The sequence below is a fragment of the Rhipicephalus microplus genome, unplaced genomic scaffold (assembly GCF_043290135.1).
Source record: "Rhipicephalus microplus isolate Deutch F79 unplaced genomic scaffold, USDA_Rmic scaffold_18, whole genome shotgun sequence".
Lineage (NCBI taxonomy): Eukaryota > Metazoa > Arthropoda > Arachnida > Ixodida > Ixodidae > Rhipicephalus > Rhipicephalus microplus.
This window is the reverse complement of record NW_027464591.1, coordinates 5,507,616-5,527,547: the sequence shown is the minus strand read 5'-3', so window position 1 is coordinate 5,527,547 and position 19,932 is coordinate 5,507,616. Positions and strand designations below refer to the sequence as shown.

Sequence of the window (19,932 nt, the reverse complement as noted above, 5' to 3'; positions counted from 1 at the left end):
TGCCTGTTGATGTGTTTTCGGCGCGTGATGTGTCGGATTTTGAAAAGCGTGTACTTTTTGCAATATTTTAAACATTCACTGTGCCGCTATGTTTCCTTGTGTACTGCTATCTTTTTTTTTTCACACTTGTTGGACTGTTTTCAGAATTGTGTACCAATTTACCATGCGGATTGATGCTTTCTATGTAATTAATCCCTGCCCACCTGCTTGGTCTTCGGACTGCAGTATGTCTTAAATAAATATAATAGATAGATAGATAGATAGATAGATAGATAGATAGATAGATAGATAGATAGATAGATAGATAGATAGATAGATAGATAGATAGATAGATAGATAGATAGATAGATAGATAGATAGATAGATAGATAGACAGACAGACAGACAGACAGACAGACAGACAGACAGACAGACAGACAGACAGACAGACAGACAGACAGACAGATAGACAGATAGATAGATAGATAGATAGATAGATAGATAGATAGATAGATAGATAGATAGATAGATAGATAGATAGATAGATAGATAGATAGATAGATAGATAGATAGATAGATAGATAGATAGATAGATAGATAGATAGATAGATAGATAGATAGATAGATAGATAGATAGATAGATAGATAGATAGATAGATAGATAGATAGATAGATAGATAGATAGATAGATAGATAGATAGATAGATAGATAGATAGATAGATAGATAGATAGATAGATAGATAGATAGATAGATAGATAGATAGATAGATAGATAGATAGATAGATAGATAGATAGATAGATAGATAGATAGATAGATAGATTAGCTGGAGGGGGCAAGTGGAGTTGGTGTTTGCCTGAGCTTTTCATTTCAAAGCAGGGACATATTCATTTGGGTCGCAGTAATAGTTGATCGACTGCAGTGGCGAGGAGGCCGCACACTTAAACAGAAGGGGAAAGAGGGCGCTTCCCATAATGCTTTTTCGAATGGCGACTGAAACATTGTTCCCGCGACTTCTATTTTTTTTTTTTTTTTACACAAAGAGAGCACTTGGGGGTTCGTTCAATATGCGGCGCTAATTGCATTCACGGCAACGCGCTGATTTCACCGCGATTGTTTTGTGTGCACCGTTTGTTTGTCTTATTCGTCGCGTACTCATCGAAAAATTAGACTGTTTATTTGTTTTCTTTCTGAGTGAAAGGGGAATAGGCTCTTTCACTTCCTACTTTGTGCATTTCTTTCATGCGCTTCGGCGCCTGATGGCTATGGGTCTATTTTGCAAACACATGTCTGCAGCAATCACATTAGTTCCAGTTTATCTGTGAAAACTATGTTGAAGACGAAAGGGTCATGCATTTACGAACCGCTATATTGCGGGCTTATGTCTTGCGCCATGACATTCAGTGCTATGGCAAAGGTGCGACTGAAGTGAGCAACACTTTTGAATGCATATTTCCGGAAAAAGTACTGTAGGATTTGGTGGACCCGATAAGGTGGTATTTCGATCGAGAAATCTCGTTAATCTATGCAATACAGAATGACAGACCAAAATAACAACCAGTCATCACACAATGCCGATTGCGCAGCAAGTGCGTGGTTGAATGCTTGTGTAGCGACTGCTAAGTGCTCGGCCATGTTTCTTCATTGACAGCGGCCGCATGCAGCATTAACAAAGTGCGCACGATATCTTACAGATGGGCAGCGGGGATTTCGCTTAACTGCAGAAAGACAAATAATGGCGTAGTGGGTGCTATCCTACTTCCCAAAATTCACGATTTATGGCACATAGTCGACACCTTGCGGAAAGCCATAACTTCAATCACGGTGATCCTTACCCCAACATGAAGGTGCGCTTGGAATTCGCATTGGGAAGCATGACAATCGTCGGTGAAATTTTCGGGGGCACCACGTGTGCAGAATATATTGACCTTTTGAAAAAAAAAAAGGGGGGGGGGATCCTTAAGTTCCTCCTTTAATAGTGCCTACTTCAACAACTTAGTGCATACTTTTTATTGTTTGAAGTTACCCGAGAAGTTTAAATTGTGTACTACTGTAATGTAATCGATAAACTTAGTGATCACGTGGTCATAAAGGGTGGTGACGAGCTTCGGGCTGGGTGGAGCCTGCGCGCCGTCGCTACGAGCGCGTCGGTATGTGGACGGCGCCTACCGCTCTTGACAAACATGGAATGTATCTGAAGACGCCTCACTTTAGTTGCTCCCGCTACGGTGATCGTGCTAGCTTTTTTTTTTTTTTTAAGAAAATGGCGAAGGTGGCGGAACGAACGTTAGCACGGGGAAATGTGTGGACCATTGAGGTAAGCGGACCCGACATCTGTGGCAATTTCCGAAGCCTTAAAGCGACACTGAAAAGCAAAATGAGCTTTCGCGTATTAGTAAAGTGCTATTTCACAATCTTGAAAACGCCACTCTTACGACGACACGATGTTCGATAAGCGAGAAAACGCGTGAAAATAAAATATGGGAGGAGACGCCATCGTGAGATTCCCGAACGAAACACTGTGACGACATAAATTTTGAAGGCGTCATCTGGAACGTACGTAGCTTATAATCGACAAAAATGAAGTACATTTTTGTCTGTGGGTGCCATAGACCTTTTTAACATCTCGGATTCTATTCCACGTTTGGAGAACCGCCGAGGAACTGATCTCAAGTACTTCTTGGTTGTGACCGCCTGTGTGTGTGTGCTGTGTACGCGCTGATGTGTGTGTGGGTGTGACATATTCTCTCTTTCTTTCTCTCTACTTTTTCTCCCCTTCTCGCTTCCTCCCCTCCCGCGTACGGTAACAAACCATTTACAACCATGCTTAACTGGTTACAACCGGTTAACCTCCCTTTTTTTTCTTTTCTTCTCTCTCTCTCTCTCTCTATCTCATAGACCTAGTATACGAAGTTTCAGAAAATTTCACCAAGCCAATGTCGTGAAGTTAAGAAAAATGCATTTAGAAACTTTTGACGTCACGCGCGCAGATTTTGGCACGAAATTCAAAAATGAAACTTCAACCTTGATTTTCTCCGTTAATAATAAACTTATGGCAGGGAATAATGTGGCATTAAAGTTCTCAGAATGTAGCTTGTCAATCTAAACGATGTCGTTGTTTCTTTTTCGAGTCCCCTTGAATATACGTCATTGAAAGCTAACTAGACGCGACCAGCTTTCCAGTTACTCGATGGTTAATGCGTACACAAAGATCGTCTTCATGAGTGTAGCGCTCAGTTGATTCTGCCCTGGTGCTTCATGTGCTGAATCGTTTACGTTTTGCAACTGGCATCATACTTATATTGTTATGCTTTGGGCACTTCGTGTGCGTTAATGTACTGGGTGTTTCAAGAAATGTGCCCAATATTATTTAAAAATCACAAAAAAGAAACCTGCGTGCCTGCGAGCTACCTTCAGTGTTCGGTTTACTTAGGCAGAAGTCATCTTCAGATGTGGGCAAACATTCATTACGGCAGTAATTACATAAATTAAGAAAATTACCTTTTTAACCAGTTGAAATAGCTGATCAAGTCCAATGGGCGAACTAAAGTACTTCCTGCGGATAGTGCACAACAGCTTTGAGGTTTCGGAAAGGCGGCCACTGGTAATCACCGCGGAGTGATGAGCTCTGGCCAATTTAGCTTGCGAAACCTAAACCCCAAACAGCGCATCTACCATTCACTTCGACGATGCCCTCAATGACGACACTGTTTCCCTCGCATTGGGAGAGAAGAATAAGCGAGCGTCGATAAGCGGCCACGAAGTGAAGTGTCTAGATTGACGGTTGATAACGGCGAGGGAGACAGTATCGTCATTGAGGGCGTTGTCGAAGTGAATGGTAGATGCGCTGTTTGGGGCGCGCAAGGTAAATTGGCCAGCACTCACAATTCCGCGGTGATTACCCGACGCTGGCTTTCCGAAATTCCAAAGCGGCTGTGGAATATTCGTAGTAAGTACTTTAATTCGCCCATTGGACTCTATCGGCTGTTTCCACTGGTTAAAAGGTTACTTGTTTTAATTTATGTAATTATTGTAAGCACACATCTGAAGATCACTTCTGCCAAAGTAAATGGAATACCGCAGGTAGCCCGTAGGAGCATCCTTTCTGTGATTTTTAAATACTATTGTACACATTTAGTGAAACATCCTGTATATGGTTTCCGCACACATTTTGCATCCACAACCGAAGGAGACTCACATAAGCGGTTTTCCTATAACACCTGGGTTTGACTTGCTTACGCTTTTCTATTGTCTTCGCCTAATTTTCTTACGCACAGTAGCTGCTTAGTACGTTTAGCGCTGCTAATCTGGAGCGTGGAGGGCGTGGGTTCGACTCCTGACCACGGCGGCCGCATTTCGACAGAAGGGAAATTTAAGACACATCCACGTGTTTTGATTTCGATGCCCATGAAATAACCCGGTGGGGAGGTATTTCAAATTAAATTGGATTGATTTATTAATTAATATGTGTGGTTTAACGTCCCAAAACCGCCATATGATTGAGAGATGCCGTAGTGGAGGGCTCCGCAAACTTCGACTACCTGGGGTTCTTTAACGTGCACCCAAATCTGAGCGCACGGGCCTACAACATTTCCGCCTCCATCGAAATGCAGCCGCCGCAGTCGTGATTCAATTCTGTGACCGAAATTAATGTGGAGTCTTTCACGAAGGATTGACCCATAATAATACAGTACGTGTATTCCCAGCAATTAGTAATTATTATCAATTTATTTCTCTTCTTATCGAGGTTACCTAATTATTACGAGGACTTTATATACCCGTAACTTTCATTTTTTTAAAACGTGCGTTATGGTATTTTGAGACCACTGTGTTCAAAATCTTGCCGCTGTCCTACACAAAAACCAGAAACCACCAGAGTTTGTGGTGATATCTCGTTTATTAACGACATTCCTAAGCTTGCGAAAGGTTCTTATAAAGTTAGACGTATAGTTTGGCCACAACACCACCCTTTCCGCCCCGATTTTTCTTTTCCCCCTCCCGCTGAGGCGCTTATTAGACGAAGTATTAACGAAGCATTAATGAGACGAAGTATTAACGGACTCCTGACACCAAATTCGGAAATTTGAGATGCTTGTGCTGTTTGATAGTCATGCACGCGGGGCCAACTCTGACCGAATATTAGTAGTGAGCGTAGCCTAGAAGATATCTTAATTCGGTTTTAAAGTAGGGGTGCGTACTCTTCTGAGTATTCAGGTGCAATCAACATTTTCTGTGGTTTCAAGACTGGGACTCCCCCTGTGACGTTGCAGGGCCAACATTGCGGGGTGCGCACATTACCCCGACTGGCACCCGGTGAGGACTATTGTCTGTCACCCCTCTCACTATGTTGTCAGGCTGCTCTCAAGGTGGTTTTGACTGGTTACGCCAGGAATTCTTTTCTTTTTTTTTTTTTGAGGAGGACATGCTCAAAGCACTCACATCGTTTCGTTTTCCAGCGCAAAGCGATCACAGGCGCTGCTCCACTGTGGGTCATTAGTTTCTTAGCGCATTTAGGCAGGCGTTTAGAACTGACGCAATATCGTTTTGAATAAACGCCACTAGCATTAATTATACGATGCGTTAGAGCATTTACGATATAATTTCAACATTACCAGACGGAAAGCTACAAACCACTGTTAAAAATTCACACACAAAGCTTTCGCTGTCAGGGGTCCTTTAAAGAAGCCCCCCCCCCCCCACCTCTCCTCTGTGTGCACGCCTGTGATAACATTCCTTAACTCCCTGGACACACCGAGAAAAATATTCGAACGACAGCAATGGACAATGGCTACGAATGGTACAATGCAACGACTTGAGACCGAAATCGGAGTACGAACAAAGCTCTCCAGCTGCTCGGGGCACAGTCGACGGCGGCCTTTATTCCACGCTAATGCATGTCGCTCCCAGCGCAGCCGCATTGTCTCGGCTGGAAACAAAGGCCGTCTGCCGAGATTCTATGCATAATGTATCCTGCAGTGCAATCGGTGGCTGTCGGGCGGCCCTTTTGTTTCCTCCTAACTGGCGCGCCGGTTCTCCGAAAAATCACGCAGTGAACTGCGTGAACGAAGCCGACGGCAAAACGAAACCATACAATGTCGTTTCATCGCATACAGCGCGAGCCCGGTACGTTAGCATATACGTATATACTTCCTAATATTGTTCAAGTAATTACCACATATGCAAACGCCGTGCTAAAGACGACCGCGCCTATTTTGTGACTCGCGCCATCGCTCTCTGGTGGAACAAAAACGCTGCGTTTCCGCCTCCTTAGCGTGCGCCACTATATATATATATATATATATATATATATATATATATATATATATATATATATATATATATATATATATATATATATATATATATATATATATAACCTTGAGTTCGCGCGCGTACACGTGGTGCTTGCCGGGAACGTGGTGTTCGTTTCTTCAATACTTTGTGCACACCCGTTCCTTTTTTTTTTTTTCGTGTGCCGGCTTCTCGTCGCCACTCTTCTCCGCCTATTTCTCGGTCCGACCTTTTTTTACGTTTTCTTTTTCGTAATCTCCGGACGCACGCCATCGTGGCGCGCTAAATGATGACGCTGCGTGCGCACCGAACGAAGAACGGCGACCGGGTGACTTTCAATCATCGGAGGGTGGTTCATACCTGCAAGGAGTGACGCGTTCAAGAGCAAAAAGAATAAGAGGAGAGATTCAGGAGAGGAGATGACACCATCCTCAACCTCTCATCCTATTGCTTACTCGCGTCACACCTTTCCCGTCCGAATTATTAGTTCCCGTGGCGTGAAGTATGCGCGCGTATCCTCCTACCTTTCGGTTAGCAATCACTGAAATGTGGGCGAGGCCAGTCCCCCCCCCTCTCTCTCTCTCTCTCTCTCTCTCTATCTATCTATCTATCTATCTAACTATCTATCTACCTCTATCTCTCTCCTTTTCTGCCCTTCACTCGCTCCCGGCCTCATTCCCACCCCTTTTCGGGAGCATATCTTGGGTACTGCTAATGCTACATCCGAGAGTGACAGAGCGTGAAAGGAGGGGAAAAAATGGGGAGGGCACCACTCACACGCCCGGTGTTATTGGAAAGGGTCGTAGAAAATAGCGATGCTATCAAATTCCGACCCTCCGAAGGAGTGGGACGTGTAGCGGCTACATAGAAAGAGAATAAATGATTTATTTGCGACCGAGGAAGGAATGTTGGTGAGTGGGTTCCTTAGTCCGGGATCCCATTGGCACGGGCCGCTGTCCTCGCTCGTCTCACAAGGGCCTCTTGGGTTCGGATCTGAGCTGGACAGAACTTCCTCCCACCCTACAGTGTTCTGCTGTGCTCTGGGTTGTAGAGGGGAATTGTGTGGGCATTTCCGTACCATGTAGCACAAGGTGGCTGTTTTAGTGGCGCAGAACCTGCACTGTGGTGCGTATGTGTCAGGATCTATCTTGGAGAGTATGTATGGATTGGGGTAAGACAAGGTCTGCAGGCGACGCCACGCTATCTGAGATTCTACATAGTTGTTATAAACGTACGGTGGAGCACTTCCTTTATCGCAAAGGTCTCTAACCCAAAGCAACTGCCCGCAGACACGAAACCCTCCCGATGAGCCCAGATGGTTATTGAAGAGGGGGGCGGGGGAGTTCAATGTTGAACAAATTGTTAGTTAACCTTGCCGTTTCAAAGAAAGCTTTTCGCGCATCTCATATATAGATAACTTCTGAAGGTGATTGGACATCAAGTTAGGAGAAAAATAACGATGCCACTTTCCGAATTCAGTGCCATCTGGAAATTCTGCTCCATGGTTATGCTTTAACACATTGTGACCTAAAGGGGTTTCTCACGAAGGAGCGTTTGAGACTATTCACGTCTACGTAGCTATACTGACAAAGAAAAAGAAAGGAATGAGATGAAGACAGTCACGTGTGCAAAATGCCGGTCGTGAAAGGTCCGCGGCAGCATTCTTTAGACATTTGCTTCATCGCATAAAATCATGCGTGATGTACCAAATTATTGCGTTCGAGAATCACTTGCCACAGGCACTATAGAAGCACTCTCCAGGCAACAGTCGCATCATTCCCTCCTCGCTCCCGTAATTACTATAAGCACACTTGAGGGAACTCTGGCACTAGTGTCTATGGGAGCTGCGATTCATGGCGCCTCGGCGAGCACGGGTATGATAGGTAGTTGGACTTGTCTAATCATCGTACTTTCGGCTTCCGTTTCCGTTCGACTTCGCGTGGCTTGGAGCCGCTTTGTCACGAGACGACAATCAGCAAAGGTTTACCAGTTATGTTTCACCACCTTAATATTTTACGCTGGTCATTTCTAATCGGGTCACGAAGTTCAAAACGGTGCCTTCTTTCATTCGAAACAAAACCAAACAACAATAAACAAAGCCGCAAGTGCGTTAGAAGCCCGCAAGCATGAACACTAGGCAAATCTACGTACTGCGCATCATTCCCTTGGTCGCTGAACGATCCCAGCGCCAGAGTCCCCTCTAGTTAACTTTGCTCGCTCCTCCCCATTGCTTTCACTCATGACAGCGTCGGCGGAGTTCGAAGTATATACACCTTGCTAGAATCTCGTCGTCCGAGTAAGGCAACAAAACAGAATAAATGATGAAAAGAGACAAGCTAGCCAACGCAAGGAGGTTCACCATACACTCGTGTGGTTTTCTACCCTGCACGGGTGATAAGAAATTGATTGCCGCAAAATGGAAAATTAAAAGCATATTTAGGTAGAGTGTGAGAATAGTGAAGACAGAATAGGCCCAGAAGGGACACGGATGAGCGCTGAACTCATCAACGTAAAGCAGAAAAAAAATATGAACATTGCGTTGTTGAAAATGAATTTAAAAAGCAACATAGCGCATACCCGCTATTGGCACTCGTGCTGAGTAGATAGGTGAACTCCTTGTCCGCAAGAAACAACAGCGCCTCACTTACGCATAAATCTATCACTCGGTTTATGTGGAATGCGCACCTCTGTTAATTATCTAGTCGTCTAAGAACTGTGTTTCTGGACCGTATTTATGCATCGACCAAAACAAAAAGAGTAGGATAGACAGAATCCCGTGCACACTTGCGGCAGCACAAGTGTACAGGCGCGCCTGCCAGCTCAGCTGGTCTCACACCTCCACGTAGTGCAATGGTCGCCAGTTTTTCATACCTTACACTGCCGGAATAGAACGAGAGACTCTCTGACTCTTGCGCGCACATTGTCACATCACTTTCAACGTGGCCATATGGTGGGGTCATGATCTTTAACGTAGGACTACGAGCTCCAATCTGATCATCATTATCATGTCATATTTGTTTCCTCTCACAACTGCAGTATACGGCGCCCGGGCTTGTAGCACTTGGACATTACACAGAAAGTCGAGGAGACCCAAACAAATTGTTCTAACTATCTTGCAATGTTAATATGATTGCGCAATAAACGAAAACGACCCGACACCTAGCGCTCTACGATGAATACGTAAGCAAATGATCTTTAACATACAGCGAGAAATCCAGCCAACTGCATGCCATCGCAGAGAGAAGTTGTCACCCCTTTTGCTGAACATTACATTTTCCTCCCAATTTCGGGCGAAATTTCCACTAATCATTTACCCTTAGCTGGCTCATGACAAGTGTCTCTGCTCGTGCGGGCACCGACGAAACGACCTCAAGTGTCGTCGCCGTCATGTCGTGACTATCACGTAGCGTCTTGGATGCACCACGGCTGCTCAACAATGAGGGCAACGTGAAAGCGAGAATGACCCCCGTAGACGAGCGCACGATTTTCTGCGTCGAGAAAGGAGAAGCGAGTGACGCAACGTGGCCACTCCCTCTCACACTCATATACCTCCCATAAATTCCTGTTGTGCAAACGTGGGTGTAATAGCCCAGTGCAATCAAGAAAAAAGCGAGTGTTTAGTTCCGTCGTAATGATAATGACCATCAGGTCCGAAGGCAGATATCCTCCTCCCTCTCACGTGGAAAGTTCTTTCCCCTTGGTCACGAGCCCCGCATTAGCGAACGCCAACGACAAAGGGTTCTTTGATGAATAAACTTTGATAAATAAGAGCCTGCAGAAACTGGCTTTCTTGCACTAAGCATCTTATTTCGGCGAAGCCAACTTTACAAAACCTGCGTAGTCTTCAGTTATTAGTTTCAGAGCCGCTTTGCAAATAGTCGTCGGAGAATTTAAAAGGAAAGTAATAAAAGTGTGTGTGTGTGTGTGTGTGTGTGTGTGTGTGTGTGTGTGTGTGTGTGTGTGTGTGTGTGTGTGTGTGTGTGTGTGTGTGTGTGTGTGTGTGTGTGTGTGTGTGTGTGTGTGTGTGTGTGTGTGTGTCGATTAAAATTTAGTACAGTATTATAACTGCAATTACCGCGATGATCCGAGATACCGCGCTCGATCAAGTGTAATCACTGGTCTCAATACAGCACAAGGTAAAAAACTATACCATGTCAGAAAACAAGAATTATTCGTCCCATCGTTTACGACTGCGCTAAAATACCGCAGCACAAACTTCGTCATGTACACGCGCCCTAGATAGGCATATACTGCGCATACCTGATTTTGTGTATTCCCTTTATAGGCAGCGCTGCATCTGATAATAAACGCCTATTGAGACACCGCCCACTCTCGTCCACAATCATGGAGAACCGACTTCAGTCAGATAAATGTAAAGTGAAGCAACGAAATTGCCCATCCAACCACATATGCGTAACATCACATGGGTGACGCCACGAAGGGAACGTGTTACAGGGCGGGACACTTTTAGGGGGAAACATCGCGTTAGTATTCAAGAGTTGATAGCAGCTGGTGAACACCATGGAATTCTGATACCTTTTTTTATGAGCATGATTGTTCGTCATTGTATGAGATACATTTCTGCACTGATGAATAAGAAATGTTGTGCTTGCACCGGCTCGGAAGTACACTAATGAAACGCTTCAAAACAGGGCAGTCGACCTTGTCTAAATTATGCTGTATGTGTCTTAAACAGATAGACAGGCTTGTGCAAGTACAGTTAGAACGTTACAAACACGTGTGTGCACATTAACATAGAATGACCCCTCGGGAGGGCACAATCTGACCACGTGTTTGTACGCAGGAACCCCAGCCTGTCCGAGGAGGGCCACTGGGAGCGCATCTATTGGCCCGTGCACACAGCGCACGGCAAGGAGTACTTGACGCTGGCCGTCAACTCCAGCCTGGTGGGATACGGCCACCGGGCAAAGTATTGTGCCTTCTGGCAACAGTTTCTACCTCGCCTCGTCAATCTCTCCGGTGGGTATCTCTACGTGCTGATCTTTTTCATGAGTCAGCATTTGTGTGCTGCCATGCTAAACTTGCCTGTACAAGCATCATCGTTGCCCCCACCACTACCACCACCACCACCACCTTCAGAAATATTCAGGTTTTTTTTTAGCAGTAGCAGTCACGCCGCACAGTAAGTACCGTACCGGCTTCGTTGGTTCATAGCTTTCTCAGCCTACAAGGCCTTTTAAACAAGGCTTCATTCTCTATAATCACGTTACGCTAACCACTGTGCAGCTCTCGTGGCGAAAAGTTCTTCAGAAAACTGCGGGTCATCCACCATGGTTCGGTATTTTTGTACTTGCCGTATACAGTAAACCGGCATTGCTAAAGCACTTTACAATAATATTTTATCTTCTCCCGTATTCCGGTATAGGAAAAAAGTGTTTACGGAATACCGTGTTGCCGGACGAAGGTATCAACATTAGGTGGTGTTTTGTGCAACCAAACTATACGCGTGTATGTTTTTTTTTCTAGTGTCCTTGAGGAAAAACGAGTTTTAGAAAACATTTCATGTTGTATTAGGCTACTGGCGAGAATCGACGACATTAGAGAAGTAGAATGTACCAGGTTTTTACAGTAACAATTTTATGCTTGTCTGGTTGATCTTGGCCATGGTACCGCTTACTCGGTTTCTCACGCTTACGTGTACAGTATGCGGTGTAACACTGGTGCTAGCAACTTTTTTGACAAACTATAAGACTCTCCGTTATGGAGGCGATCAGCCGAAGGAATACGGCTTTTGCGAGTGAACAGCTTTTAAGACACTGTTCACAGCGATTCACGGTTGTCTACCCGGAAAAGCGTTCCTTCTCTCTCCTTCCGAGCAGTCGCCCCTAACTATATCTGCGTAAAACTCGTGCTTGACCCAGTGTGCTTGACATGCTTGAAGTCAAAGGGTTGCGCAAAAACGAGACACGTTCACAGGTGAGGACTCAGGGACAAGCGCAAACCGGCCTGTCCGAGGACGGCCTCCCGAGGTTGCGCGACCAGTCTCGGGAGGCCCTCCTCCCGAGGTTGGTTCGCACTTGTCCCTGTGCTCGCGCAACAGGGGCAAGCGCAACCTTGCGCTTGTCTCTCTGACCTTGCTTGTGAGTGTGTTGTTTACACGTAGCCTTTCTATTTCAGATATTTCCTGCATGCTTCTTTTTTCCCATCACGCTCTGCTTCGGAATTTCTGGGCTTTGTGGAATGCCACAATATACAAAAAAGTGGCGGCATTTTGTACCTACCATAGAGGCAGAGATCGTAGCAGCCGACCGGTGCAATAAAGAGCTGACAACGCGGAGAATTTGATGACGTGGCGGAATTTCACTCTGTTTCGAAACAGTGCAACCCAGCTGCGTCATTGTGATGTAAACAAAGAAAGAAAGTGCACCGCCATGTCCTCCGCTGCACAGGAAGGAAGGAAGTTGCACTTCCGCTTAGTGGTGCCCATGATACTCGTCAGTTCACCTCTTACCACGGCGGCGTATGGCATTGACGTCCTGAGCAACGTAGCTCGCGGTGTCTTGAGGCACTCGAGCTAGCCCCCTCGTGGGGAGCCTGCGGTCTTAGCGAAGAGCCGAGCGGATCTTCAAAGGAAATAACGGATCCGCCCAGTCTCCTCTGACTTCTTTTTTCTCCCTGTTTAGTTCAGTGACTCCGTTGGCTGACTCTGTCCCTCCTTCTTCTCAGTTTTCTTTAAGCCATACCACGTTTGAAGCCAGACTCCTGGCCTCGCTTTGTATGCCTTTGTTCTTCGCCGGTTCGCAGTGACCCTTTCTGTCTGAACTCAGAAAAAATATCATTTTTTTATCTGGAATCAGTTTTCTTTGTGCTAATTGTCATAACATTGCAGCAACGTTCGCGACTGTCTCATTCTACCTTTATTGTTATGCGCCATTTCAGTTTCGCGGTTGCCGTCATACCAGGACTTCTCTTTAACTTTATCTTGTCGTTTTCTTTGTGTAATTTCCTCTAGCAGCAGCTGCCTTACTTTTTACGTCGTTTCCTTCTTTCGTCCGGGTCACATAACAGGGATGGCGGCCATTCTGGCTCTTCCGTGTATTTACAGTTTTCGCTTCCCAACAATGACTGCTCATTAGGTCTACCGGAAGCTCGACCGCGTTTCGCTTCCTTCCTTTGGAGACCATTCCATTGGCCTGGGGATACTTATTGGACGTTATGATACGCTGACTGACTATTTTTTTTATTTGTGAACAAGAACGCCCTTTATCTCTTTTCCTGTCTTCTTCTCTCTCGATCCGTGCCTGTCATTTTTGTTTTCTCTCAAAACTTCAATTCTATCGCACAATGTCTCAATTGTGAAGAGGACCGTGTAACGCGGGTGCGACATGTCTGGTCGAAGTCGGTGGTAGCGTGGGCAAGGTTTCACGTTCAAGACGATGGTTGTATTGTCCTGCCACGCAGCTATGGCCACCACCCATAACACAGCCCAGTGAAGGACACACTTGCCTGGTAGCTATGGGGAAAAACAGTCATCAATATTCAACTGTGCCCTAGTCCTCAGTCCACGCTATAGGAATCGTCGTGGCATACCAACTAGCCCAAGCCACCGCCCTGCCAACCCTACGTTAAGGGAGGAGAAAGGAATGTAAAATACTAGAAAAACGAAAGAGAGGAAAACAGATGCGCGTGCACACACAGCAGCGTTTAACACGTGTACCACAGAGGCTCACCCACTAGGCACTGCTACAAAGTGCGGTTCTGCTGGGGGGATATCTAATCCGTGATTACTATCCATTAGGAGAGCCGAAAATACACGGAGGCGATAAAAGCGACGGTGGATGTCACGTGGCTCTTATTACCACCACTGTGCGCTCACACAGCTAGGTCCGGCGCACTGCTTCTCTGACGATCTCCGCAGCGAAGACCTGCGTCTGATCGCTGTGAGTGTTGAAGTCACTGATAAGCACGATGTTCACATCCCTTCACAGCGTGCCTACGCCATCAGCTCGAAGCGCACAGCACATGGTGTGGGAAGACTTCACGATGTACGACGTGTGCGATGTGCGTGATGTGCAAGACTTCGCGATGTGTGAAATCTTGCAACCACCATTGCCGCACCGTACCACGATAACGTTGCGGACGATTCCGGCCGCAAATTGCTCACGCTGCGTAATTAATCAACAAAGTCTGGTTGTGGAAGACAGTTAGTTCCTTTGTGGGTAAGGAGCACGTCTACAGAATGGGAAAATTACGAAGGGAAGATTACACCACCACCATTTGCGATAAGCACTTGACACGAGAACGGTAGCCGATTCCGATAACGATCACATTACGGACCAATCCTAGTTCATACCAACTGCCAACGCTTTAGTGTCAAAGCCACGTTATGATTATGAGTGGTGTCGTAGGAGAGGCCTCCGGAAATTTTTTCCACCTGGAATTTCATTAACGCACACCTAAATCAAAGTGCACGGGCCCCTTGCATTTTCGCTTCCTTCGACAACACGGCTGGAATCAAACGCGCTACCTTCGAGTCGGCAGCCGCTCACCGTATACAACCCCTGTACTGCACCGCCGGTAAGGATCAATCCTACTCAGCTGCGCCGCAGCTGTCGAGGCCAGAACGCCATTACATAAGACAGCGGTTTCACGTGCTCTTTGAGCGGCACGCAGAGCACGAAGCAAAAACGCAAGGTGTTCGAAGAGTGCCACGAATACCTGTCGGAGAGCGTAGAATGCGTGCAGAGAGAAAGATAGAAATACATAGTTCCTTTCTTTTGCGTAGGATGGCTTTTCGCCAAACGCCCACCACTCTTCTTGGCCGCCCCCGCGTTCCCTTTCGGCAGGAATCAACGGCGCGGCAACGAAAGCCCTCACACCCTCCGTCAAGTTCCCGCCGTTCCTGTCATCGGACCATCGCCGCTGCTCGAAATATTACGACCCGGCGACTCGTTAACGGTGTTCACTCCGTCTGGTCGCCCGGGCTTTGCCTCTCTCATCCTCGCAGTGCAGCCCTCCCACGAGCCATCACGCGAGATTGATGACGGCGTCATGTGTCGGCCGTCGGTGATATCCTGACGGCGGCGGCAGAAAGCAGCCATGCGTGTCCGCCGATGAACCCCGCCTGAGTATACTATACCAATCGCCCACACATTTTTCTCATAGCTCTGTCGTCGTTCTCAAGAAAAAAAGAATTATCAGCGGCGTACGTATATCTTCGTGGGCGTAGGCTACCTTACACCACCACCTAAAGAGCGGTGAAGCTGGCTTCGCAAAACTTTTTTTCAACGCAAGAAAAGGCAAAACCTGTCAAAATGAGAACAAAGTTAAACGAGGCGAAGAGAACATTTTTTTTTAAGAAACCACGGTCGTTTGCTCACCCAGTGTGAGAGACGAAGGGTTGTTAGCGTGGGAGACGCTGCGCTTGAGTGTGTTCGTGTGGGAGACGTTAGCTCGTAAGAGCGTATGATCCAACGGGGCGAACTTTCTCGAAGCACATCGGGGAAAGGAACGCCTTAGTCAGCCTGCTCTATATGGGGGCCATGGTTCGGCCGGCGTACTTTCATTTTCTTTCTTGTCTTCTGAACTTCTACGCCTCTCTCCGCTGGATATCTCTCGCTTTGTCTTCCCTACCTTCCTCACTCTCCCTCACTCCACTTCTTCCATTCATAACTCTCCCTCACATAACAGCTGCCGTGCCTCCATCGAAACCACACCCTGTCATCGTCAATCTGCTCATCATCGTCGGCACTGACCCCGACGCCTCTCCCTTTATGTACGTGAAGTGTTCGTGTTGTTTTCTCGTTTTGTAGCGACTTTTCTTCTTTTCTTTCATTCTCTTGTTTCCTCAGCAGCCAGGGTAGAAGTTGCGTGACCTGCAGTTTTTTTTTCTTTCTTTCGCACCGATGACTTTTGAAGAAAAAGTATTGACTTCGGGATGATTGATGAAGCCGATTGTCAAAGAGCGGGCAGTCAGGACGTATAGGGAAAAGTGGGACGTCGTTCAAGGTTCATGTTTGTCTTGGTCGCCGACGAAACACAGTGATAAGGTTCGTTTGGACGTCGAAATTTCACTGAATTTTATGTTCCAGCTCTCATTGTCTCCCCGGTGCGCATTCGCAAATTAAAGTCAGAACACGTTACAGTTGTTCTCGTTGTTATTGCTGTTTTTAAGGTGAAGCCTTATATTTCTCATAAAGCACCAATTTTGACAAATGGTGGTGTCTTGCGTCCAGCGGCGTAGGGACGAGCGATGCCAAAAATCTCATAATTGAGGCGATGTCACCACAGGACGTCACAATGACGTCAAAGCATAGATCGGCGAACACTCTCACGAGCCGACTCACTGAGCCTCAGTCAGACTTAGATAAAGCCGTGAGTCTGAGTGAGGCCGGCTGAGTAATATTTTCATGATTATCGAGTGAGTCATGTCGAGGGAAATGTTTGTGAGTTTGAGTTCGAGTGGGTTCTGCACAAGGAAAATTTTGGCGAGTCTGAGTCCGAGTGAGTCCAAAAGCGCGGAATACATTTTTGAGTGAGTCAGTGAGTTTCACTTTCTTCTGCTGACTTAAAGTTCTATGTAGTGATTTTCAGCACGACTATCGGCCTTACCTGTATTCACGTTTATACTCACGTCTACTCACAGGTGCTCCAAATCAGTGTAGTTGATACATCATTTCAGTATTTATTATTTAAAGGCGTGAATGACGTATAGGGGGAGTGTACATCCTGCTCCCCCTCTCCACAAACTCTTCCAGGGAATTTCTTTATTATTGTATCTCGTGATGTCACCTCTTTCAAGAAAAACTAATTTACTCGTTTGGAAGCCCTTTTTTTCTCTTTTTCGAAAATGCTATGCCAAGCGACACGAAGAAGAGCATCGATTACGTGAGATATTGGTGTTAAAGAGCATTGGCATCACGATTGAAGAAGATAATTCTTGGCTTACAGACTCATGAGTCGGGTCACTCGAACTCGCTCAGACTCAGACCGAGCCGTGAGTCTGAGTGAGTCCGGGTGAGTAATGTTTTGGTCAGTTTGAGTCCAAGTGAGTCCGGCTGAAGAAAATTTTCGTGAGTCTGAGTCCGATAGAAACCCAGATGTAGACAGACGCGGCAGCTCTGCTTACAAACGCAACAGCGACCCAGAAAGTCTAGTGCAGAAACGATTGGATCAATTCGAATCAATAATCCAAGAACTAAAGCAGGAAAATGCAAGGTTAAGAAACGAAATTGCCACGTTGAAGGGGGAGGCCCCGACAGTTCCCTTTCCTCCTCCTCCTCCAATTAAACCCGTCGCAGCCGACGCGGCTGCTAGTACAGCTGAGAGAGTGGAGGAAGTCATGGAGGCTCAAGACGCGCACCCCGCACCCACCAAACGTAAGGCACTTGACCCGGAACAATTCGACGTCAAATCGCAGAAACGCGAGGAGAAACTCCGCGAACGAGTCGATAGACTCGACGACAAGGTAGACGCTATGATGACCCAACACGTGCAGCAAACCGCGCAACTTAACAACGCAATCGCTCAGCAAACCGCACAAACCGAACAGTTGAGCATTGCAATATCTCAGCTCACAAAAATGGTCGCGACGCTGCAAACGCGCATAGACAATATCGAAATGCGACTTCCGGGCGCAGTGGGTCGCCCAGTACGAACGACTGGGAAACCGTACTTTAGGCCGTTACCCGACGAAGAGGCGCAGGATCAGCCGGACGGCAAACCATAACACGTACAGTCACCATGGCTCGACACGAAACCACACAAACACAACGCCCACAACAGCATAACACACGGAACACGTTCACTATCTGGCAGTGGAACTGCAGGGGGTACAGGAGGAAACGGGCGCTTCTCCAACAATTCTTACGTAGCCGGCAACGACCGGACGTAATACTATTGCAGGAAACCAATGACCCGGTCAAGCTGGCGGGGTACAAATCTATAGACGAAGCTGTGACCGCGGGAGCCCCACCGGCCGCTGCAACGCTAGTGCGACGCAACCTCACCGTGGCGCAACGCGAACTTATGAACGTTAGCATACCGCATGTATTCATAGAGCTCATCCCGACGAGAGGGCGCGGCCCCGGCCTGTTTGTGCTGAACGTGTATAGCAGACCCAAAGCCAGACACCGCTTTAGCACGTTACTGCGAGAGGCGCGCGAGGCAGCTGCCGACGGGCCCTTGCTCATCGCGGGCGACTTCAACGCGCCCCACGCGGCGTGGGGGTACGGCTACGAAACGCCAAAAGGTAAGCGCCTTTGGGACGATGCGCAGAATGAGGGCCTCGAGCTCATCACAGACCCTTCCGCGCCTACGCGCAGGGGCAACAGCGTATGTGCAGACACCTCACCCGACCTCACATTTACCAAGAACGTTGCTAGCGCGCGATGGCACAATACACAGGAGGACCTGGGTAGCGATCACTCAGTGATCGAGATCCAGGTCGACGCTGAACCTCACCACCGCGTTCATCGGGAAGGTACCAAGGGCAAGAACCACCGGCTGGTGGATTGGGACGCGTTTCGCAAAGTCCGGAAAGAGCAGAATCGTGGCAGTGCGGCTATTGAGGATATAGATAGCTGGACTGCGACGCTCAAGGGGGATTTAGAAACGGCGACGCGGGAGGTTCCGCCAGAAGCACAGCTCGAAGTGGTAGACAGCAAACTCCTACACATGTGGGAAGCCAAGCGCAGCCTGCAAGACAGGTGGAAGCGTCAACGCCACAATCGAACGCTGCGCAGACGCATAGCACGGCTAAGCAGGGACATGGAAGAGCACGCGTTACAGGTATGCAAAACGCAATGGGAAGAGATATGCAATGGGATGGAGAACCAGCTGGGACGGGCCAAGACGTGGCATCTCCTCCGGCACCTCTTGGATCCAGAGGAGACAAAAACATCGCACGCACATAAGCTTAACAAGTTGCTGCACGACTACAAAGGCACCCACGCGGACTTTCTAGATGACGTGCGAAGCCGTTACTTTCAGTCACGTAGCCCCCTCGCGCACTCGGCATACGCCTGGGAGGGTGAGGGTAACGCGGAGCTAGACGAGGACTTCAGCGTTGCAGACGTGAGGGCGGTGCTGCACAGGCTCAACACAAAGTCGGCGCCAGGCCCGGACGGGATAACCAACAAAGCGCTACGTAACTTGGACGACGAGTCGATAGAACAACTGACGGCTTACATGAACGAGTGCTGGAATGCGGGCGCTATACCGAACTCGTAGAAAACGGCGCGCATAATTATGATCCCCAAACCAGGCAAACGAGTACAGATTGACAACCTTCGACCGATATCCCTGACATCCTGCGTTGGTAAGGTCATGGAACATGTGGTTCTCGCTCGCCTTACCAACTACCTCGAGGACCGAAACATGCTCCCACACACGATGCTGGGGTTCCGTCGTAACCTTTCCACGCAGGACGTTATGCTTCAACTCAAGCACAATATCGTAGACAATCCCACACGATCCACCAAAGCGATACTCGGGCTCGACCTCAAAAAGGCGTTCGACAACGTTAGCCATGCTGCGATACTTGAAAGTATACGAGCGTTGGGACTGGGCGAGAGAACGTACCACTACGTACGGGATTTTCTTACGGGCCGCCGAGCCCGATTAGCGATCGGCGGACTAGAATCGCAGGACATATACATGGGTTGTACGGGCACGCCGCAGGGCTCCGTAATCTCGCCCATG

The 19,932-nt window shown here is 47.4% G+C and overlaps 1 protein-coding gene across 1 annotated transcript in view; it reads left to right on the top strand.

The window, feature by feature from the left end:
• Positions 1-19,932, top strand: part of LOC142785099 (acetylcholinesterase-like) — a 92,813-nt gene that overhangs the window by 53,639 nt on the left and 19,242 nt on the right. Inside the window, exon 4 of the mRNA XM_075883517.1 lies at positions 11,075-11,250. Within this exon, the coding sequence (XP_075739632.1) occupies positions 11,075-11,250 (176 nt within the window). The remainder of the gene's footprint in view (positions 1-11,074; positions 11,251-19,932) is intronic.